The sequence below is a fragment of the Gobio gobio genome (genome assembly GCF_949357685.1).
Source record: "Gobio gobio genome assembly, chromosome: 1".
NCBI lineage: Eukaryota > Metazoa > Chordata > Actinopteri > Cypriniformes > Gobionidae > Gobio > Gobio gobio.
The window spans coordinates 38,281,391-38,306,882 of NC_137097.1; the positions used below are offsets into that span (position 1 = coordinate 38,281,391).

Genomic DNA, 25,492 nt, shown 5'->3' on the forward strand with positions numbered 1-25,492 from the left:
AACTATTTAGTTCCCTTAAATTAAATTAAATATACACAGTTATAAATATAGGCTACATTGTGTTTATTTAATCATAGAAGTTGCAATCAGGTCTTTGTGTGTCTATTGTTGTTTTCGGTTTTATTTGCCATGTGTTTATATATATATATATATATATATATATATATATATATATATATATATATATATATATATATATATATATATATATATATATATATATATATATATATATATATATATATATATATGCTTCTATTCAATAAATAATAATAATACATTAAAACATATCTATGTAGATTTTATTAAAATATATTTCTTTTTGATTATTTAATCTTGAAATATATTTCAATAAAATATAGCCTATTTATATTTAAATAGGAACATCTTTTTAAAAATAAATTATCTTAGTTTCCCACTCAAATTATGCATTTATTTGTCTTTTTTCATTTTTATATATGCTAAATGATTCCTATTTAATAAATAATAATAATAATAATAAATATTGAAGCCTATTGAAAATAGGTATATTATATAAAATAAGGGAAGCACGTGCGTTTTTAAACTTTCAATTTCTCTCTATAAATGTTTTCACATAATAATAACACTTTACAGCAAGGTCTCATTTGTTAATATTATGAGTTAGCCTACTGTATGCATTTGTTAATGTTTGTTAACGTTAGTTAATAAAAATCCAGCTGTTCATTGATTGATCATGTTAGTTCACAGTGCATTAACTAAACAAATACAACTTTTGATTTTAATAATGTATTATAGGCTAAAGTTGAAATTAACAGCTAACGCAGATTAATAAAGCTGTAGAAGTGCAATTCATTATTAGCTCGTTAACTAATGAAACCTAAAGTACAGCCTAATAATTATCATTATCTTATTGTTGTTGAAAATAAATAAATAACGATAGTAGCATATCTAAAAGTCACACGTAGGCTAGGCTATAACAGCAAATAGAAAACTACATTATAGTAGGCTATGCGGTCTGTTTACACTGAACTATTTCCAGCTTAAAACATCTAGTTTTGCAACATTTTTCGCATGACATTGTCCTGTCGTCACGGATGTCAGCGTGTTGAACTTATGGGAGTATCGGTTACCTGTGTTTTTCTGAAGGCTTCAGTTCACCTCGACGCGCAGTTCAGCTTCTCAAAGCCAGCCAAAGCGATCCAGGTGGAGCTGTTAAACCCGGGGAAAGTCATGGACGAGGAGGCTCAGGAGGACAGCGAGTGTCCGGTGTGTTATGAGAGTCTCACGGACAGCGCCAGGACGCTCAGCTGCGGGCATCACTTCTGCCACGACTGCTTAGTGCGAACCCTGATGAATACCAGCCCGAGCGCCGGGTCCATTAAACGGGATAATATCATCTGTCCTGTCTGCAGACACCTGACGTTCATCACAAAGCACTACGGATTAACATTTGCACCGGCTGGAGCCAAAAGCATCGGAAAGACACTGGAAGTGCCACCCGTGCCCACCCCTGTATTCAACGCTGGTCATGGCTCTCATAGTGGAGGTCTTGGCTGTATCAGTAGGTGTCTAAGGGGGATTTCGTGTAGACTATGTAGACGACGACTCGTCTGTCCTAAAGACGCTTCAGAGGTGTTCATCATAAGTGAGTTGGGTCGACCCATGACAGAAGGTGATGTTATTGACATTGGGATGACTTCAGCCATGCAGCGGGACTACGGCAGCAATGGACGGAGGCTTTGCACCATCTCCTGCTGCCTTCTTATCTTAATGATCACCTTCACATTACTGGCACTGGTGGCTGCCACACTTCCTTGGGTTCTGTTGGCATAAACGGCTTTAGCCTATATTATTAAGCCACGCTTTCTGCCTTTTGACTGGTTTCACAAGTCACAATCCATGTTTGATGAAGAACAGACGGTTATTGTGAGAGGCTTGTTCTGACATGTCTCGGAGGGAGGCATGTTGGAGAAGGTTTCATTACAAAACAAAGCCATTGTATAGTGCTACTTAATGGATAAGCAAGTATTTTGTTCTGGATCTGGATCTACAAAGCTGAGGAAAATGGAGATCTTGAGCCGGACATGCTTCCCTCGTCGAGTTACAGAGGAGACAGGAGACGTTTAAACCTTGAGAAGCAAAGATGAGCTTGTCGTCTGGTTGTCACTTGATCTTGGATAAACACTGTGGGATTTGGTTACAACTTCCATGGACACAGCAGGGTTGAGAACGGATAAAGGGGAAGGGTGTGATGTTGAGGCTGAGCTTTTCTCAACTGCTTGCATTGCCTCCAAGGAATGATACACACCCTCGCTTGTCCAGAAATTCTTGTCACGCGGGCTAGCGCTATAGCTCCAGCCCTGAAATGACTTAATACTTCACATTCTGCACAAGTTAACAGTCACTACTTGATTGGAGGGTGTTTCTGTGACGTGCATGTGCATCAATGCACACCTGAACTCTAAAAAATATTAATGTGTACATGTTTTACTGTAAGTGCACCTCATTGCAGTGCGTTTTCTCACAGAGGATAATGTATTGCTCAGAAGTTTCATAGCTCAGGTGACATAGCTAATGTTTCTCAGTTTTAAGCATCAATTTGTCTGATGTTTCTCCTAATTCTTTAGGACATTTTCAGCTGTTTTTTTCTTCTTCTCCATTCATTTATCCCATAAAGGGTTATTAGCATAAACCAAACCAAGCCAATCAGAGGTTAAATCAGTTTATTTCAAGCAAAAAAAAAAAATTGAAAATCAAATAAAAAGACAAAGGTATACAATACTGTGTACAGTATGGCCAAAAGTGATGTTTGTTTTTAATGACCCTACAAGTTCGACTAAAAAATGGGGAAAATATGTTATATATTTTAAATGTGAAGGGAGAACAAAGCACTGAATGTGGTTAAGGTACAAAAAATATGATCAATACGTTATGAAAACATGTTTTTACATTGCTTTAACTCATCAAAATAAGTTAAGCAATTTTCAACTTTGTTTTAAGTTATACAAGATTCAACTAATTTTTTTTAGGACTTAAACATTGATTGTACTTAATTTAAGGCACATAAAAAAATTACAGTCAATTTATTTGACTAAATTCTTTGGCAAAAAAAAAGGCAAACTACAGCTACAGGTTTTATTTCACTTTACAAAAACAAATGCATAGAAAAACAAAGAAGCTCACAGGAAAAAGCTTACATTGACTACAACATAACCCGTTAATAATATTTGATGGTTCTCTCTTGTTTTTGCATGTGTTCATAATTTCTTTGTATGACAGCCTGGACACAAATTATGTCTGCACAATTTGGCATGTTTCGTTGCGTTATCATCACAAATAAAACAACCGACTTCAAGCACAACTATACACAATATGCTTATAAAAATAAAGTGAATAAAGGATGAAGATGTAAATTTTCCTAGGCCAGACATCACTTTTGACCACTTTACTGTACTTTAACGGCTTAAATGAGGGAAAGAACTACAATCCCATGAAGCATTGTGAATTACATAATTAAAACCAATAGAGAATTATAAGACTTTTCATTTAAAGTTATTGATTATATCTATATAAATGTTAAATTTATTTCAAAATATGCATATATATTCAAATATTTCAGTATTTTGAGAGCATAGGGAGATCGACTCGATTGCGTCATTTGCAATGCTTCATGGGAGTGGTAGGAGCTAACGAGATCTTTTGGCATGTTTTGTTTGTTTCGACTATCTGATTGGTGGAATTTACTGTACAGCATCATGGGTAATACAGTTTTTCACCAGGAACTCAATTGTTAAACACGATTTTAAAACTAAGTTGAAATAATGCGGGCTGACGGCTTCAACAGAAGCAAATAGTGTCAAAAATGTCTAACCTCGTAGTTCACAGTAAGGCTGTCTTTAAAGATTTATAAGTTATCGTTAAAAATCAATTTCCCTATGGAGAAAATGAATGGAGTTTTTACTTCCAGAACTGTTTTTAAAAAATAATAATAATAAAAACATAAATTATGAATCTATTTTGTCAAAAGGCATGTTATATTATAGGCCTTATATAATGTCAGGACATTGTTATTACAGCAGTTTGAGGTTAACAACACTTTTTAAAACACACAAAAGCACTTACACCAGAAGTATTATTACAAATGTAGAGTTTAATATATATCTATGTATTTCTGACATTCTGATAAGGACTGCGGCAGGCTTCACAGTACAGACTGTGTTCTTCCACTGATATGCTAAGCTGAGGAGGGTGATTTACAGGCAGATTTGTATATAGTTCGGTAAGCAGAGGTGGAGAAGGCTGTACATTGTTGGATAATGTGCACTGATCAACATCCCTGGTTCATCGTTGACTCCTCTTATTATCTGGTATCATTTAAAATGAACACACACATGATTATCTAAAGAGAAATAATTAAATTCATGCTCTGTTGTGTCACTCCAAATTGCTGGCTTTAACAGGATGATGTAAATATATCAACCAAAATGTTTAATACAGATGATTGAAGTGTATCGAGAAAAAGATCAGAGTTTGTCTCCGTTATAAGATTCCTCGGTTCGTTGTCCATTCTGTTCTTTTTGAACATTTAATTTGATGCTGAAAATGTCACAGATAAATGAATAAATAAATGTATCTGTATAAATAATTTTCTTTGTAATGGGAGTATTAGCTCATTTTAAAATGCTCTTTTAAAAAGATAATTCAAATATCTTAAATGTCCTTGATTCAAGCAAGTAATGAGAGTCTGTTTGACATTTTGCCTGTTGGTTTAACATATATTTTGACTATGATAATGCTTACAGATAACACCTTTTCTCATTTAAAAGTCTTTCTGCACTGATTTCCACCCAAAATCAGTACATAAAATGCAAAGAAAAGCATCTGGGTGAATTTCACAACATGTCCAGAAAAGGCCATTTCACTACAAAATCAAAAGAAAACAAATGCATTTGTTTGTTACGCCATTGCCATGATAAGTACATTAAAAATTACTACAATACAAATATTTTTGTATTTATTTAAATCTACATCAGTCAAGTACAAATCTTACTACCATAGAAATACAATTTAAATATTTTTTTTTCTTATATTACATATAGTTTTTTTTTTTCCATTGCGGTAATGACATTTGGTGGTGAAATTGTGCTTAATTATCATGAAATTTAACCATTTAAGCTACTATAAGCTTCTTGTTCTTTACAGAAATACAGTTTCTTGTTTGTTTTCTTCTAATTTTGGGGTGAACTATGACCTTGACAGTTTTATGAGATTCACCTGTGCAGATTCTGTGTGTCAAATCATCAGATAAAATTATGTTTGTACAGTTCATCAGCTGTAATTCTTTAAAAAGTTCCATGGCTATTACATCCATTCTGTTTGGTGTAAATTGAGAACTGAATCTAATGACAGACTAGCTAAATTTACAGGTACGTTTACACGACAAAGACACACTAAAAACGTTTTTCCTTTGCGTTTCTCGCGTATACGACAACGGTGTCAAAACTATCCTCGTTCATGGATCTGCGACTCCAATATTATCTGCTGCAGTTTCAGGACTGCATTTCTAGGACCCTAGTTTTTTTGTGATAGTGCCATCTAGGCAACTGTACTTCAACAGAGGAGACCCGATTCTTTTTCCACCTTATTTTTAACAAAAGAGCAGGCACAGCCATTTTAAGCTTAATTACTTATAGTTTAAATACTTCAACAGGGTTAGCAATGGGTAGGTTTAGGGCTAGGGGATAGGACAATATATCAATTAAACTTAATCAATTAAAAACGCTGTTTTATCATGCCATGCCAGTAGGTGGCGATGTCACTTTGTAAAGAAACACTACGCGCCTATAGACCGAACATGCATGTGCATGACGTCACCGTTTTCACAAATTTGCGTTTTTGTAATTCACACGGAGATGATAATTGGCATTTTCAAAAGTTTACATTTTCAGGCCCTCAAAATACTGTTGTTGTGTAAATGAACAAATTAAAAAACTATTAAAGTTGTTGATTGTATCTATAGAAACAATGTATTTCAAGATGTAGAAGTTGCAGTAATTTGAGAGCTTAATTGCGGAGCTAATGAGATATTTTGCCGCGTTTAGCTTGTTTCGACTCTCTGATTGGTGGAATTTTAGGTACAGCATCATGGGTAATGTAGTTTTTCACCAAAAATGCCACTGTTAAACATGATTATTTTAAAACCGAGTTAAAATAATGCGGGCTTATGGAAGAAAATACTATCGATTAACAACCTCGTAGCTCACCTCGTAAAGCTGTGAGTCTTAAAGGTCTTAAAGATTTATACGTTATCGTTAAAAATCAATTTCCCTGGAGTTTTTACTTTCCAGAACCCGACTGTTGCACTCTATAGTCAACATTATTTGGAACTAGATTAAAAGTGTTATATTAAGATGAACACCTGACTTTGTCCAAAATAAAGCAACATCAAGTTTTTCTATTTTTGTTTTCATAAAAAACTAATTATGAATCTTATCAAAAGTCATTCCTTATATTATATTAGAAACACTACACGCCTATAAACTGAACATGCATGCGCATGACGTCACCGTTTCCACAAATTCACGTTTTTGTAATTCACACCCATTTTCAAAAGTTTGTTTTCTTCAGGCTCCCAAAATGAATGGCCAAAACGCATACAAATTTTTAGTTTTTAGTTGAAAACTATGTCGTGTAAACGGCCCCTTACATAACACATAGCTGTGGCTTTTCACCTTGAAAAGTGTGTGATAACCAATGCAGTGTTGAACTGGAATGAGAATGCATGTACATACTGTATAAAACCCTCCCACGTCTTCATTACCAACAACAAAAGCATTCATTGCTAACAGAGAGAGAGATGAGCAAAAGTTTCATGTTCATAAAGAAAATAAACCATGCTTCTATTGCAGCTGCTATAAGGGACCTTTACTCTATAGTGCACTTCCAAGTAAAGGCTAAATCACATTCAGTCAGCAACACTCGAACAGACCTCCTCACAGAACACCGCAGGAAACGGCACATACAGAACCTCACGTACGCACGAAACTCGCCGTTAGCTTCAGGTTATAAATACTGAATGTGAGGGCACTTGCAATTATCATTGTGTAATTACTACAACTATTACTCAGTCACCAATAATCATTAGACTATATTTCATCAAGAACACACACTGAGGCATATCACAGATTTCAGCAAAAAAAAAAAAAAGTCCTTTTGTCCCTGACGTACACTAATGCTTATTCAAAGAGAAAAACAGAAGCCATGGCTATCCACCGTTGGAAGTAGAGTCCTTCATATATGAGAACAGAGACAGTTTGTTGTGCCCATTCCTTCCACGGGACAGAAGTGAGCAAATGTTTCTTTGACCTTAATAAAGTCCTGCAGTTTTTGTACAAGTTCAGACAAGAGAAATTGCAGCATCCAGTAGTCTCGTATAGTCTTTTCTACTGATGAAACAAATGGCCAGACTCGTGCCATCTCAGATTATGTGTCTGGGGAAAAACAATGAGACTTTTCGGATTTTTAGGGCCTGATATCTTTGAGATGACATTTCATAAAAAGGATCCCTGCCAAGTTATAAATCAGTATCTTTCCATTGATTTTATGGGGAGATATGCTATATAGTGGCCCTAAAAAGTATGTGGACACATTTTGGTTGTCGGATCATGTTGATAGTTCATCTGATGTGGGGAACTGACATTGCGCACCCACTAAAAATCAGTTAGCTAGTTAGCTAGCGTCCAAAACATTTTAGGGCCAGTGTATTTCCATTTATATAATCAGCCATACAATTGATATACAATACTAAGACTGAACAGATGTTATACAATCTGTCGACTTATAATAACAAGTAGATTGTGTTGTTGACTTATGCTGTTGATTAAGGCTGTTATTGATGAGGTCGGTTTAGGGCTAAAATCTCTCTCGGGAGCAAGTCTACCTAAACTTTTGCCACGTCTGCATTCATATTTCTACATCTAGTTCATGGCTTACAAAAGTGCAAAAAACTGACTCGCTATGTGAACCTGACGAAAAGTGTTCAGGGACAAAATAATACTTAGAACATTATCTCTATACAAGATAAATATGGCATGTCACATTTATGAATATATAACTCATATTTGCCTTTACATTTGTCCTCTCGTTGACACTTATCTACACATCTTTATATACAGTATTGGTATATACATAAAGGATAGTGTGGCACTGCATTTGAAGCACTTTGGAGGGCATATGGATGCGGAAACACAACAGAAAATGCAAGGCAGTGCATTAGAACAGAACCAGTGGTTGATCTCAGGAACGGCTGCCCAAAGTCCTGATCATGAAGAAACACATTTGCAGAAACGTGTTTGCAGGGACCCATTTTAGCACAAGTACTGGTTCTGTTTTGCGGGTAAAGGGTGAGGAATTGAGATTTCCAGGGTTCCCACGCCTTCGGATCAATGAATTAAACATGAACATTTTTTCCAGTTTCCAGGATAAGGATTTTGATATAGACTTCACAAACAGAGAATACTTTAGAACTGAGCATAATTAGAAAACAATTATACCGACTATAAAGAAAAATCTTTTATATTTTTATAACGTTATTCATTTCCTATGACATAACTTCCCTGTTTTTTTTTCATGACTGTGGGAACCCTGGATAATTCATTATATTTTATTGTGTCTTTAAGATAATACACTCTAATGCAGCAGTTGTCAATATTACAGTATTATGTGCGTTTCAGAAACTTCTGATAGTGTTCTATCGCAGATAAACGCACAAAATATGAACTGAATTGACCCTCCGCTAAGCTCCACCTCCTCAGTCTGTTTCAACCTTTACTGAATCGCCCCATGGGAATGAATTGGAGATGGAAGTTAACTATTCTACATGTTCATTTGGGAATGAGGGCTTCTGCATTGTTCAAAATACCTCATGCGCTTCACAACTTCTCAAGATTTAAAGATTTGCAAAAGGGGGAGACACTGGAGTCTCAGACGTCACGCCCACAAACTGTTGGCTGAATGTCTGATGCATATGGTACACTTAACTGCCACCGTGTTTACAACTGACAACAAGCGCTTATCAGGGTCAGCAAAGCGCTGGATTTTCAAAAGTATGTGAAGTTTGCGTGCTTCATTTTTTTTTGCAGTAAACTTGTACAACATTCTTGCATTAATAATTTATTAGATGCACGCCATTCTGTTATTGTAGGGACATCGACTTTACATTTTTGCGCCCCTAAACATGACACGGAACAAAACGAACAGTGATTGGTTGCGTCACATGTTAGGCAAATGTCATCTTGGGCGGTCCGTGGCCAATGAAAGATGCGAAAAAAAGTCTGGCTACGCAAGACTAGTATATGGGTATCTTTTATCACTATTTGAGGTGCCGACAACAAGTCTAGAGTTTATTGTGTTCTTGGATAAAATTCCATTTAAACACATTTATCTTAACACATTTCCCTGCATTCCATTCTGAAAGACGTATCCCTATGCCCTAATCCCTCCAAACTGAGAGCTTCGAAGAGATGAATCATATAGGGGAACAAAAAGCCAATTAAAGATGTGCCATAAGCGCACAATTTTGTAGAATCAAAAGGAGCAAATGTTCCATTAATCCTTCATTCCGAAGGGCCCTTTCAAGTGGCCTGTTTTGAGCACCCCGATTGGAAAGACCCTTCGTTATGGCGGCCATGATTGTTCACACTGCAAAGTACCCTTAGGAGGAGGATTTAAACAGTTTGGGACGCATGCCTAAATATGAGCACTTGTCTGATAATATAATAGGTGGCGATAGTTGTTAAGGCCGTATTGGTCAGTAGCATATTAAGGCAAGGCTTAGCGAAAGGTCAATTGGATTGGATTGCTAAAGTAGTGTATAGTTTAGGTTGGAGAGATTGAGAAAGGAAGCAAGGAAGAAAGGAAGAAAGGAAGAAAGAAAGAAAGAAAGAAAGAAAGAAAGGAAGAAAGGAAGAAAGGAAGAAAGGAAGGAAGGAAGGAAGGAAGGAAGGAAGGAAGAAAGAAAGAAAGAAAGAAAGAAAGAAAGAAAGAAAGAAAGAAAGAAAGAAAGAAAGAAAGAAAGAAAGAAAGAAAGAAAGACCTCAGCATTGCAAAATTAGACTTAAACATGCGATATGCCAAGTCACCTATAAAGAGCATGGCATTGACCCTGTAGGGAAAACAAAGATGGCCCATTCTCATATTTGAAGCCTTCAGCAAGATAAAGTTTATGAGGTTCCTTTAAAGTCTGCAGACTGCTCTCTACTGAATGTGCATTGTATTGTAATTGCAGCTCTGATAAGGCAGAAAAAAAGAGAAGAAAAAAAAAAACATCCCAATCAAACAAAACCAACAACACAACAAAACGAAACAAACAGAATCGTTCAGAGAGAAACAGGTATCGTAACACAAAACTCCAGGTTCCTCCAGAGGCAATTTGAACAAAATCCAGTCTGTTGCTTTTTATGGCACCTGTTGTGTGGTTGGCGTCTTATCTAGTCCCTCATGTAGTATCCGTGACTCAGGGTTTGGCCAAGGAGGGGTTCCAGTTGGGCCTCAGCAGAAGTGGGCAAGTTCTGGGCGAAGCTGCTGGGTGGGCTCAGGGGTCATAGCGTGGTGCTCTGGCCCTCCTCCTCGGACACGGACTCCCCCTCCGGAGAACTGATCACAGCAAGGGAGCTCCGACATGGGCCCACCCTGAACTCGTCCAACAGGCTGTCCAGATTGACGTTGATGGAGGGAATTTCCAAACTGAAGAAATCTGCTACAGGATCATGGGAAATGAGAGCAATGGCCACAAAAGTGAAGCGACAAGATAGGTTTACAGTGAAACAGAGAGAAACGATGGAAATGACGATGATGAGGATGTCAAAAAACACAAGGAGAGAGAAAGCAAAAAGTAATTTCAGTTCCAAGGCCACTGTTAGAGACAAAGTCAGCGAAGGGCGTTGAATGTGTGTTGCAGCAGGAGAGGGGCACATCAGACTGTTTCCTGGCATTTTACACAGGGATTCTGTCACACTGAGCCATTGGGGAGGAAATCGGTTTCGTTTGATATGAAGCCTGTAGTGCTTGCTTCTCCTGCTTCAGTGCAAAATATCTGCTATGCTCATATAAAATATAAAGTAATACATAAAGCTTTTTGCAGTTTTTCAACAGTTCACCACAATCAGTGCTGGGGAATGTTACTAGTTAAAAGTTAGGGCCGGTTCACACAGAACGCGGTTTGCTGTTAAAAACACGAGACGTGGGTCAGTGGAATGGAAAATGTGCAAGGTCTAAGAACGCTTTTTAAAAAAAAAATTGAGTGTTGTCCTTTTAGAATGCCGTGAAATGCTGCCGAAGACGCAACAGCAACAGTCAAACACGTCTGTCTGGCATTGAAAAACAATGAAAAACCAGCGCAGTGGAACGGCAAAACGAGTTCTGTGTGAAAGGCCCCTAACGTGTTACATTTACTATGCTAAGTAGCTAATCCAGTTACATTGTTACCTTTTACAGTAAGTAACATGATACTTGTGTTATTTTTTCTCGCCATCAAGTAGCCATCTATAACTGTGGTTTCCTGCTTGGCTTGCAGATGTTTGTATACATTTTGAGGTATTTTTTGCTGTGAAAAAGTATTTGTCCCCTGACATAATTTTCCTGCAACAACAAATACAGCATGAAACATGTCACACAATGACTGCATAAATGTTTTTACACAGGAATTACAATCGCTGGAAACAATGCATTGTACACGTCTCTATTTGTAACATGTTACAGATTTTAAGGGTGATTTCACACCTGAGCGTTTGTTTTTCGGAACCCGGTGCGTTTTGTCCCTTGGTTCGGTTCATTTAGGCATATGTGAACACGGCAATCACGCTCTGATTTGCACCAAAACAATTGTTCCGAAACCACCTGAACCAGTTGCAAACAAACTCTGGGACGGTTCGCTTGAGGTGTGAAAGCAATCCGACCCAACGGACAAACAAACCAAATGCTATTATAATTCGGGAAATGTTCTATATAAAAAGCAGTAGTGTATGATTCTGTGAGTGAGCACATTAGTTATCACAGCTGAAAACCAAGACAGTCCCTCTTCATCTTAAATTGTTGTGCAATTGCGAGAATGCTGTCCCGATGAAGCCTACATTCGTATAGTGTTTGCTTGTGTCTCGAAAGTTACAAATAAAGCCATAATAAGCTCATGGAGCGAAGTTGTCAATCATCTTGATGGATGACGCAGAGGAAACTCTGACCAATAAGAGGACCGTTGTACTAGCATGTGACTTGCGTGAACACATTTTGGTGCGCTTTGAAATGTTGCCTGGTGAAAGCGAACCGAAACCCCAAAAAATGCAACACTGTAACAAATTAAGTTAACAAATTAAGGAACAAAACAAACGATCTATAGGTGTGAAAACACCCTAATGTGGCTTAACTATGCATTTTATCCGCCAACGCACAGGATTTGGAGCCTTAATTTTACAGTGTAAAGATGTTAATTGAAATGTTTCCAATTGTATCAGAAACCAAAAGGTAGTGTTACTTGTTACATATTACTTGTTATGTGGCATTACCTGTTACGTGTTACTTGTTTGAAAAAGTATCTTAGAGCATAAATTATAAAATTAACATTATTTGCTACCTGACAAAACATGATTACATACCTGTAACACACATTACATGTAACACAGGTTACCTGTTACGCACGTTACTTGTAACACAGGTTACCTGTTACGCACGTTACTTGTAACGCATTACCCCCAACACTGACCACAATGACTAAAATACTCCACACATAGACAACAAGATGAGTGCAAATTGAGGACGTGGTAACATTAAGAACCTTGTCACTGGACATTGTGGATTGGTGGACTGAATCTGATTGTGATGACCTCCCCTGTGTAAGAATGAGATGGACGCGGATGGCGTAGTCATGACTGTGGGGGTGGAGAGCTGCCGCCCTGTGATGGACTCGACTTAAAGAGAGTTTGGTTAGGGTTTACCTAGGCCCACCTATGCGGTGGTGAGGATATTGGGAGGGGGAATGGATCACGATGTGAGGTCAGGGCCAGAGGCGTTGAGATGAACTTCATAAGCGACGATGTTGGAAAATATGTGGTGTTGCTCAGGAAAGTAAGGCCATAAGCCATGCACAGACCAGTCTCACACCATGCACAGACTACACTGACAGAATGAAGAAGCCAAAAGCAGCCCCGCGACTTGGAGAGAATGACAGAGCTGGAGAAGCAAGTGTTACGGTATGAGACAGAGAGCAAGGCTGCGGTAGGCTCCAGATTCAGCCACAGCACCAGGCCAGACGGTGTGAGATGAGGCTATGGCACGGGCACAGCAGGTTCTGGCTTACCCTAAATGTCCCCCTCACACTCAGCCCACACTCAGTCCCTGGCCTCACACAGCTGCAAGGTGCACAACGATGACAGGGGATAAAAGAGTCATACATCAATCAGTGCTCAGGAGAATGACTGACAGACACGCCTCACATGATAGAACATACAATCAGTGCCATACAGCGGGCCACTAGAATGATACAAAGACCACAGAACCTTACTTTAGGGAAAGTCTCACACTGAAGCTGAGATAATAAGTAGGGCTCATACTGAAGGTGAAGAGTGTAATTTTTTCTTCTTCTAGGTTTGATAACCTCTTCTAGGTTTGATAACCTTCTAGGACTGTCGGCATAAAGAGGTGGATTCCTCCTGAAAATGACTGGATATAGATTACGAAAATTCACCAAACAATGCTAAATGTGACCACACCTGTACTCCAGATAGTGCCATCAAATTAAAGTTGATGATTTTCAGCAAGTGATTGCAAAATCTGCATGGGGAAATCTTTCACCCTCACATGTAATTCCCATTCATGTGGATTCCTTTCGAAGTGACTGGATTTCGCCCGCAAAAATTCACAGAACAACTCTAAATGTGAAAGTAAAGATAGACAATTAAATTGGAGTTGAGGATTTCCAGCAAGTGCTTGTTAATTTTGTACTGCGGGAATCCTCTGCAGCTTGTCTAGTCTAAAGAGTGTAAACTAAGGCCCAATACCAATTCTATTATACCCTACGCCAGAGTGACAAGGGGTAGGGGTGAAAATATTCCCCTAAGAAATGGGACACCACTACTACACCGTTACATGTCAGTCACCATACGTCGTAGCTAGCTCCTATGTCAAAGGAGATACTCCAATGTTTATCACATGAACATGATCATAAATATGAAATTAGTTTATTTTTTATTTTTATATGACGTATTCCCCGATTCCACCCGTGTTTCTGCATGGTGGAAATCATAGGGACCTACATGTTGCCGTTGTCCCATAGCCCTTCGTTCGAGGTGGGGTCTCGAAAATTCTTCGTTTGAAGGGTTATCTGGTCCTTACCTTACCCTTCCAATCAAAAGAGAATCAAGGGACCCCTACCCCTTAATGTGAAACAGAGCACAAAACAGAGGGGTAGGGGTAAGGGGTAGAAATGGAATTGGGCCCAGTGGAGTTTAAGTGGAGTTTTTAAAAAGCTGCTGTGTTTTTTTGAGCTGTCTGACATGTCCATCAGCTTTTTGCTCAAGTAACAGCATGATAGAGTTTGATAATAGATCATTTGAGTTTAGTGTGAGACTACCTGTTTGTGGTGGGGTGGACAGGTCAGCAGAAAATTTGTATTGAAGCATTCATTATTTTTACAATTCCGTTGGTTGAGCAAAAATTACACACTTCACTTTCTAGTAAAATATATATAGTACATCCCTGGGCTTTGAGTGAATTCCTTTTGTTTCCACTTTTTCACAAGTTGTAAAGCTAAAATGTAATCCTAGGAATTAAAAAAATAATTATCATACTATACATCTCAAAGGCAACTGAATCTATGGGCGCCCCATATTTAAGACAAACAAATCTCTTCACATTTCATAGGGGATCTGGCTCCTTAAAGTCCATCGCCTGCGTAGGACGGAGAGACAGACAGTTTGAGAGAGGGACGCTGGACTCCCACTTGTGATGTTGCCACTGAGGCATGTTTACCTGTGGACATGCTCTCTCCGGGGGACAATCCGTCAAGTAGACCCTGCTCCAGGGGCTGGGGGGCTGTAGGGGGGACGGTAGGTGGCTGGGGAGGGGGTAGGCTGGGTCTCTGCCTGGGCTTTGGGGTGGGCCGGGACTTTGTGAGCGTACCAGTCAGAGAGGGCGGCGAGGACAACGTATGGGGTCCCCCTAATGGGGTCTGGCCAGGGGAAGAGGTGGGTGCGTGTCCAGGGGGACAGCCCAAACCGTAAGGGGAGGGGGTACTCGGGGGAGTGGGGGACAGGCTAACCGGAGACGGCTGACCTGTGGATTGGTCTGACATCCCCCCCGACTGGCCGTAGGGAACCTTGGGCGGCACAGGGGCCAGTTTCTTAGACGCTGTAGGGAAAGAGAGAAAACAAAATAAAATATGCATGCAAGTAACCTTTACTACACAAACCTGTTTAAACCTGGTATTAACATTTGTTTTGGAGGAAGCGCTCACATGAAAATTATGTGCAATGTGTCTTGGGAAATTGCTTAAATGTAATCACTCTAAAAAATGTCATGTGGTGTAATGATCAAATAAAATTAATAGCATTTTCCTTTCAACTTGAAGGCATGTGTCTGAGAAAATCATGTTTTTGTCAAAGATTACGTCTGGATCAGAAGATCAAAACATAGATGGAGTAGATCGAGTCCATCAACACCCCTAATGCTTCACAGTCCTGTAGCTCATCCAGGGTCGACATTTCATCCAGTAACATTAGGTAGTTTTGATTTATATGCTGTTTAATGTTGATGGTCGCATTATTTTACAAATGCAATCGCTTGTTTCTGCTTCTTTTCTATCCCACCTCTGTTTTGATCAGGAGATTCAGTACTCAAGTAAATTAATCTTGATTTAAGAATTTTTAGATATTCATCCTGGAAAACGAACCGTAATTTGTCATTAAAAGGACAAATGTAACTGGAGACACATGATATTACCAGATGTATACACTGATCTGTCTGATCACTCAAATCAGATGTTATACCACTTTTAAAGAGGATTTTATCTCTATAGGAAATTTTAGGAAATCATTAAAGAGGAACCCCATTGGGACGAACCTTTGCGTAAGGTGTGTGGGCTGTGCTCGGCCGAGTGGGGAGACTGGCTGTTGCTCTGCTGACCGCTGACAGGGGGCACTGTTGCTCCTGCCGCCTGCGCAGCCTTGTGGCCAATCACAGGAGAGAGCTCCTTGCTCTTCAGAGTGCTGGAGAGAGAAATAAACATGACTGCCTGCCATCAGTCTGCACCCACCATATCATTAATGACTAACAGTGTGCAAGGACCCCTCACATCCCCCGCCAACAAAACTAAAGCACTACTGGTTTTGAAGGTGTCTGAAAAGACTTTGACATAATATTGATCTAAATGATGTGGGAATCGAATCCATGACCTTAGTGTTTCAGGCACCATGCTTTACCAGATTAGCTAAAAGAGTTTAAAATGATGAGAAAATATTTGTTGTTGCTGAATGCTCAGATAACATGAAGGAGATTTTACAACACCCACAACTATATTTGCTTTCATGTGGGTGTGATGTTTTTTCCCCAAAGACATGTGAAGGTGGATTTACACAGAGTGTGTTTCTCATCCACGTCAGCAGGAGGGGGATTGAGTGTCCTTGCCCAGCAAACACACACACACAGCATGTATGTTTATTATAACTGAGCGTGTGGAGCTTGTTTTTCACTCTGACAGCTCCATTCAGGCGCCTCTCTGCTAAACTCTGGGGAAGATAAATCTATATTTTGCACACATGGACACGAGTCGTCCACATCTATATCCGTGCAGACATGCAGAGAACGAGTCTGTGATATCTGCCTCTGTGTGACTATGTTTGAAATGAATCCGTCACATCTATGACTCAATCTCTGCAGTTCCCTGCGACTTTTGGATGAAGGCTCACAAGGGTATATGGGGTGGGGAACTTCTACCGTTGCAATACACAGTCAGCATCATTAGTAAAATGCCTAATATGTACGTATTGATGCTAAGCGCTCAGAATAAAGATCTTAGATGGATCTTTATTGCATTGATGTAATCTGCATTTGCAGCAAGCCATGGGAATTCATGTAATTCCATTGACATTCTTGCAACCCTTCAAACAACTAGGGAGACTGATGGTCCAAAAAAAGAGCATTCACATACACAATTCCCACCTCAATTAAATTTTGTGGCCTACTTTGCTGTGAAATGTATGAATTATAATATGATTTGCGCCCTTTCATCCTTACGACGATTTTCCTGTACAGTTCTCAAATTCACATGGCTACTCAGTAGGCAAGACTTAGATCTTACTCAAATGATTACTTTTAAGTGGCCAATTTTACCTAGTGTCTATTACTTTGTTCCCTAAATCTAGTGAGCTGCCTTGCTGTCTACGGACTTCATCTGCAGCTACCCATCAAGCAATTTTGCGTTTAAAAGACATCTAATAGCCGGCAAAATTTGGGCTGTCAGTGAAAATTTTGTAGACGTCTAAACATAGCCCAAGAATAGACTAATCATCTAGAACATGGACATGTCATAGAAATTAAACCAAACACCTTGTAATCACTGTTGACTTTGCTTACATGATGGAATATCAAAATCTCGCAAGATATTTGGGCAAAGTCGACATGTTACCAAATTCAAGGTTATTTTGGCTAGAAGATGGTTACTCATATCGAGTTAATCGAGTAATATCGATTAATATCGAGTTAATCGAGACTGTGACAACTAAATATTGACAACACAATGATAATAATCAAATGTCTTTCCAATAAAATGCCCTCCTGATAGAACGAGAATATCTTTCCTTCTAAAACCATCCACTACTGACTAACAAGTAATCATGGTTTACAGCTAAAGCCCTGAAGTATAAGTACAGACTCAACATCAGAGTGCTGTAGGTATGACATATTTTTGTAGGCCAAAGCCTGAAAACAAATGAGCATTTTTGCACTTCTGGTTCCATCATCCTGAAGTCAATGGGTTTTTTGAATGGGCTATGGGTTAAATGGCTGAAATAAGGTCTGTGGTGAACACAAGCTCAAGATACTTTCACGTTTTATTCAAGATACTTTCACGTTTTATTCAATCAACGGGCAGATTTTTTTTTTTTTACTCATATATTTTAATTACTCTTTTTTTAATTACTCTCAAATATTTGAGTAAGCTAATTCATACATGTAACTTAAAATTATTATGTAAACTCAGTTTTGTATTGGAAATTTGGCTAGCTTTAACTAGCGAATTCAGTAAATGCTAACTTGCTAATTGGTGACACAATGCTTTAGCATAACAACGCGATTTGTTTAAAGGGTTAGTTCACCCAAAAATGAAATTTCTTCCATTAATTACTCACCCCAATGTTGATCCACACCCGTAAGACCTCCGTTCATCCTCGGAACACAGTTTAAGATATTTTAGATTTAGTCAGAGGGCTTTCAGTCCTTTGAATGTAAGTGTAAGCACACTTTGCTGTCCACGTCCAGAAAGGTAATGAAAACATCAACAAAATAGTCCATATGTGACATCATTTGGTTAGTTAGACTAGTTAGAGATTTTGAAGCGTCGACAATACATTTTGGTCCAAAAATAAGATCCCGACGCCACAGTGATGCTGCTGACGTAAGATGTCAGCAGCGTCACTGTGGCGTCGTGAACGCGGATTCAAACCAAACCGGAAGAGAAGACAATGCTTAATAAAGTCTTAGTTTTTGTTATTTTTGGACCAAAATGTATTGATGTAAAATGTAACGGAGGTCTTACGGGTGTGGAACAACATTGGGGCGAGTCATTAATGGAAGAAATTTCATTTTTGGGTGAACTAACCCTTTAAAGATTATGGCAATGTAGAACATTTACCATAAATCTGCTCATGCTCCCCATAAAACATCATAACTAAAACTCATTAAACTAAATCTCCCACTTAACATGAATCTTGCACAAAAAAACCCATTATATAACACTTAATTTTAGCATTTACTCTCCCTTTCTAGTGTTCTCAAAACTCAAAAAAAAGAAACAATTCATATTACTTAAAATGTGTCAGTTTTGTGCACTCAAAAGAAAAAGAAAGTTAATTTGATTGAACTAATTTGTTTAATTTAAGTTTACCCTACTCAAACCAATTATTTATTTTAATTATATTTTGATTAGGGTACAGTAAACATTTTCACAGCCTCATTGTGTTTATAATCACACTCTTGCAAACTACTGTAACTCAAACTTTCAGGGGAACATTTTTTGAATAAAGACTGAAAGAGTTGTCAGAAGCTTAATGATGGTGGTGTTGAAGTCATGTGACCGTGGTGTTCATTAATATGTTTATTTTCTGGTGATTGTTAATTTATGAAGATTACTATCATTATGAAAAAAACGTGTAAGAATTATACACTTTTGGTGGTCACAGAACTTATTTTCGTCAACAATACAAAAACCAATGGAAAAATCCTGGCTTTTTGTCGAGGGAACCAGGGTGATAACTTTTGGGTTGGACTAAAACATATTTAATCACTGCAGAGCTCTATAGCCACAGATATTACTAATATGAATAATGCTAATAAATGCCACACATAAATATTGGATTTTACTTCAATGCATCTCAGTACTGAGTAAATGTAAGTGCATTTGCAATTTTAAGTGTTTATTGCAATTAATTTTGTGAAGTCCCTACATTTCTATTTTCCAAAGCTATCATATAACGCAGAATAAATCAGTTATTGTTTGTAAGAGTCTTTGTGTTGTGAGAGCGCCTATGATGACTAAAATAGGTGGGCAGCTCATTAGGGTATGGAACAGAGCTGCTGGTCTTGCATCAAGTATGATTATCCCAATGAGCAAACAGACCTCATGACTCAATCAATAGATTCATAAGCATCCATGTCACCATGTGCAGCTCCATCCGTGTACTTATTTATAGCAAGGTAATTACAGTTAAATAAAACTGGCACTAAAACTAAAACCAAAACCAACCAATTGTAATAAAAAAAAAAATATAATATAAGGTTACACTGTATTTTAAGGTGACGTATAGTTACATTTTACTTACTCAAATAATGAGTAATATTAATAAACATGTTCTTGCTATAGAGTTACGTTTAGGGTTTGGTTTAGGGTTAGTTACTAATTATGCATAATTTACTGTTATTACTATAGTATGTAGTAACGTGTAACCACGTCATCTTAAAATAAAAAAATGTGTTACCAACCATAAAAAGCTTAAACATTTCTCATTTTAATTTAGTTTAAGTTGATGTAAAAAAATAACAATAAAAAAAAAAGAAAAAGTTATTATATATTTCTTAGTTTTTAATTATTAGTGCTGTCGAATTGACTAATCGCGTTGAAGTTTGTAAATATATAATGTGTGTTATATTTACACATACAAACTTTTATGTTAGATGCGATTCATTGATTTGACAGCACTAATAATAACTGAAATAAAAAAAATCTATAAACATGTTATAGATATATTATTGACAAACAAACAACAAAATTACTAAAATCTAACAAAAATGGAAAATACAAAACAAATCTGATTCAAAATATGATTATAAAATATTAGACATATTTGGGAAAAAAAACCCTACTAAAAAGGACAACTAAATTATTAAAACCACAACTAAAATTAAAATGAGAATGGAAAATAAAAAAACAGATTCAAAATTGTAATAAAATCCATAATGGTTTTGCAGTAAAACTACAATAACACTGATTTCTATTTGAAGGATGCACTTTCGCTAAAGGCCAGTGACATCATCAGTTGCTAGGCAACCTCAGGCTTCCCTGGACAATGAGAATGTTACGGCATCTGTGTGATGAGGTCGAAAAAACAATAACATCACAAAGAAAGTAAAACAAACCAAAAACAAAAAGGATGGAAAGAGAGAGCCAGTATGGAGTGATCTGAGGTGAGCGCTCAGACAGTGTGGGGAGCCCTGGTGGACGTCACAGTGTGTTGCGAAGGCAGGGTGGCCGCAGGCAGGTGGTATTTACCTAGTCAGCCTGGGGGGTCCTCTGTCGCGGGCACATGGACAGGCGGCCCACGGCGGGGGGGCGGAGGAGGGGAGGCTAGGGGGGTTTCCGAGGGACATGTCGTGGCGGGTCAGCACGAGAGGGGTTTTAATGTAGAGGGGCGAGGCATTGGCGTCAGGCGGAGCGGCATGCGGGGCGTCACAAACTGGGCCGTGTTTAGGAAAGTGCAGACAGCTAGGCTTGGGGTTGGAGTTGATATCGAGTGAGGAGGAGGAAGAGGAGGAAGAGGAGGAAGGGGGTGGCAAGGGCAGGGGTGTGCCGAAACTGGTCCAGCGCAGGGGCGGAGGCGGGGAGCTTGGAGGCTGCGACTCGGGGCCGGGGGCCACGGGCCGAGCGCAGGGAGGGGGCTTGGGGTAGAAGTGGTGTTGTGACGAGGAAGGGTAAGGAGGGGGTGGCCGCTCCTCCACGTGGGACGCATAGACATGTGAGGAATCCGGCCGATTGGGCGACACGTCGTCTGAGCTGCAGATATTGGAAACAATAAAGAGCAAACACAGGAGAGAGAGCTCTGGTCAACTGCACACGGATGTTCAGCTCCAGCTGTGGCTCGCTAGCGTTATACAATACTGATCACACTCTCAGGATCCTTTGCTCTGCATGTTTGTCTCAAGCTGGTATGAGCATTTAGCCAGTTTAGCGCACGACAATGAGCAACAGGTTCAGCAAACAGCAAGCGTTTAGCAACGAAAAACAGGCGCAAGGAAACGCTTCCAACTCCGTTGGGAGGAAAAGCACAGCAATGCATTAAAAAGAAAAAACTGAAAATGACCTTGTGTCTGCGCACTGCACCGAGGGAAGAATAACAATCTCTGGTAAAACAACCAAACATCCGAGAGTTTGGTGATTATGCAATAATCTATCTAGAGCTAGTGCTTAAACCAAGAAAACCCAGAGCAGTTAAACACAGACACAAAAACCATTCTTTCATTGCCTGAAAGAGTGTCAGAGGGGGAGAGGTAAGCCAGTCAAATCATCAGCCATCGCAAACCCTAAATGCAATGACTGAACCATGGCGTCACCTTCATTAATGTATGATTTACATATGGGTTTATGGGTTGAGTATTAGTGAAATTAAATGAATAGGAAGCCACAGCAAGAATGTCTGACATTCATGAGATAAATTGCTCCAAACTGTGACGGTTTAACCTCACTAAATGATCACATAGGCCTGTACACACTGCAAAAGTGACAACCACATTCAAATCCAGAAGTGAGTCCTCTAAATTACCGTTTTGGGTGTGAACAAAATACAGGAGTCACTCCTGAAATTGCAAATGAGAAACATGCCAAAGAAGCCTCAGTGTCTCTTTAGAAATGTCTTTACTGTTGATTTTTGCAACTGATTTTGGGAAGTCCTTAAATTTCCAAAGTTTTCATATAAGGCAGAATAAATCAAGAACAAATTCGAGAGCGCCTATGATGACTAAAATAGCTACCTAGCCATCTGTGTTTCATTAAAAAGTATTTACTGTAACTTTTGATCAATTTAATACATCCTTGCAAAAAAAATAAAAATCTATAAATTTTCCCCCTAACAAAAAAAACTTTACTGACCCCAAACTTGTGAATGCTATAGTGTACCTGTGTCACTGAGATTTTCTTTCCCCGCACCAGGAGAAGAGAGACTCGCTTCTTGCATGGGCTTTTAAGGCAAGACACTACAGGTGAATAGGGTAAAACATTTGACTAATAGATATCATGGTATAACTTTATTTTACAGTCCTGTTACCCATGTACAGTATGTATTTATTATAATAATTGCAATAACTAGGTAATAACTAGGTACTTACCCTGAACCCTAAACCTAACCTTAACCCATGTAGTTACCTTATATTACCCAGTACTATGTACACCGTCAGTACATGTAAGTGCACATACTGTAAAATAAAGTGCAACCAATATCACTAATTTTCCCAGTTGATTAATCCCAGTATATGAAGACAATTGGTATGAATTACAAGTTTCCTGAAATGTTATGCTTAAATACATTTCTTTGTTCTGCTGAACACAAAAGAACATATTTGGAAGAATGTTTGTACCCAAGCAGATCTCGCCCCCCATTGACTACCATAGAAGGAAAAAAAATACTATGGTAGTCAATGGGGGGCGAGATCTGCTTGGTTACAAACATTCTTCCAAATATGTTCTTTTGTGTTCAGCAGAATAAATAAACTCAAACAGGTTTGGAACAACTTGAGGGTAATTTTTTTTTTTTAATGATGTAAACGGTGACCAAATTTTATTCTCATTGTTTTAGTGAACTATACAAAATAAGTTAAATATGTAATTTGCAAAACATTCCAGAACAGAAATTGGAACACTGGATGAAGCCAGGTTTAATTTTGTTGACATATTGGAGTTATAGAGGTGATTTTGGATATATCTTTTTATTTCTCCATAAATTAGAAAATACTGTCAACAGGCAGAGAAAAAATACACTTTTCATGTTTTTAGGAATAAAATGTAATATAAATGAGGTGAATTATATATTAACAAACCGCTCTGTAAGAATCGTTAAATAATTGATAGTAATACAACTGTAAAGTAAGTGCTACTGAAGTGGAGATTTCTGACTCGTGCATGAGAAAAAAATTATTTTGAGCAAAAACTATAGATACAGTGCAAAAATAAACACTTTAGTTCACCCAAAAATGAAAATGATCCCTTAATTTACTCACCCTCAAGACATCCTAGGTGTATATGGCTTTCTTCTTTCAGACGAACACAATTAGAGTTTTATTAAAAAAATATCCTGGCTCTTCCAAGCTTTATAATGGAAGTGAATGGTCCCTTAGATTTTGAAGCCCAATAAAGCACATCCCTCCATCATAAACGTAATCCATACGGCTCCAGGGGGTTAATAAAGGCCTTCTGAAGTGAAACGATGCATTTGTGTAAGAAAAATATACATATTTATAACTTTATAAATTATAACTGGTTTCCGGTAACGGCCGTACACAAGTCTAGTTCCTGCAGAAGAGTGACCTCTGACCCAATGACGTGGGATGTAGGAGTAGCGTAAGTTTAGGTGAGAGTTGACGCCTCTCGCGGTTCAAACAAATAGGGCTGGGCAACAAACTCAACCTCCACCCACATTTCTCTTTAAAACGTATCGTTTCAGACTTCCGATTTGTGAACGGTGTTTTGTTTTGCTCTATCCTCTGCCGCTCTGCGCTTCTGCGCTCATCAATACGTCATACGTTGGGACAGAGGTCACTCTTCGGCCGAAACTAGACTCATGTACAGAAGCCAGTGATTATAGTTTATAAAGTTATAAATATGGATATTTCTCTTACAAAAACGCATCGCTTCACTTCATTGATTCACTCTTTGTCTGGACAAAATTTGGGCTGGTTGGGGGTCACTTCTATGGTTTTCAAACATCTACATTTTATAGTAATTTTATAATCTAATTGGTTAATAAACAAAACTCACGTGTGCATGTACTCCATAAAACCAGTCATCATGACACACACAGATATTTATTAATATAACTCCGATTGTGTTTGGCTGAAAGAAGAAAGTCATATACACCTGGGATGGCTTGAGGGTGAGTAAATCATGGGACACTTTTCATTTTTGGGTTAATTAACCCTTTAAATGTGTATTTTGTATGTTTTCTCTCCACTAATCTGAAAGAAAACAAGTTATACAAATAGTCCAAAATCTCAAAATTGACCAGTGCATGAAAGAAAAAAAAAACATAGTTTTGCCTGTAGTGGCTTGCCTTGTGCGTTATGAAAACTAGTTGCTGAGTTGGGTTCCTCACACAAAACATATTTAATGTAAACATGATTCATTTAGTTGCACTCTGGTAAACAACTGAATTCTGTGTGTACAGAAAAGGATAAAGAACTCAGAGGACTGACAACCGTATTTAACTGCAGTGTGTACGCGGCCATACTGACTGCACTATGTCAAGAAAAAAAGAAAACTCTAGGTAGAACAAGGAAAGCATGAAAAAGCAGAGGAAATGTCATTAATGCACAAATGCAGGGAAAGCAAGAAAGTTAATCGCTGAATGGAAAACAATGATGTCACAAGTTAGTTAATGCAACGAGTTCTACTGTGAAATGCATATACAGTACATTGAAATGACAGTGGAAAACAGGTAGAGGATGACGAAGATCACGTTGTTATTTTTTTTACCTGCCCCTGTCTCCAGGAGGGGGGGTGGGGATTGGAGATGTGGCCAGCTCACCGGGCTGCTCAGTGATCAGGGTGTCCGCAGGAGAGCCGGGCGGTTGTGCGCTGGGAGGCGTGGAGGAGGATTTTCGGGTCAGCGTAGAGGTACTTTTGCCCTTCACCCACGAAGTGTCCATCACTCTGACACCCACACTGCCCACATAAAGACCACAATTGAGTCCCTGACCCACAAACCCTCAACCCAACCACTAAACACAACATCTGCATAGAATTGTTAACCCTCATAATTTTTACATC

General features: G+C 38.5%; 2 protein-coding genes across 2 annotated transcripts in view; one reads left to right on the forward strand and one right to left on the reverse strand.

Annotated features, from left to right (window-relative positions):
* Positions 1-1,212: 1,212 nt before the first annotated feature.
* LOC307123685 (RING finger protein 222) lies at positions 1,213-6,161 on the forward strand (the record flags this gene model as incomplete). Its single annotated transcript, XM_079812325.1, has 1 exon — positions 1,213-6,161. One exon carries the CDS (start codon positions 1,213-1,215, stop codon positions 1,813-1,815), a length of 603 nt encoding a protein of 200 aa, XP_079668451.1. The 3' UTR covers positions 1,816-6,161.
* A 4,419-nt stretch (positions 6,162-10,580) lies between these two features.
* arhgap44a (Rho GTPase activating protein 44a) overlaps positions 10,581-25,492 on the reverse strand; it is a gene marked incomplete at its 3' end in the record, with an annotated part of 85,949 nt that continues 71,037 nt past the window's right edge. Inside the window, exons 18-22 of the mRNA XM_079811549.1 lie at positions 25,199-25,387; positions 21,011-21,511; positions 16,090-16,235; positions 15,001-15,378; positions 10,581-10,738 (exon numbers count right to left, since the gene is read on the reverse strand). Of these exons, the coding sequence (XP_079667675.1) occupies positions 10,581-10,738; positions 15,001-15,378; positions 16,090-16,235; positions 21,011-21,511; positions 25,199-25,387 (1,372 nt within the window). The remainder of the gene's footprint in view (positions 10,739-15,000; positions 15,379-16,089; positions 16,236-21,010; positions 21,512-25,198; positions 25,388-25,492) is intronic.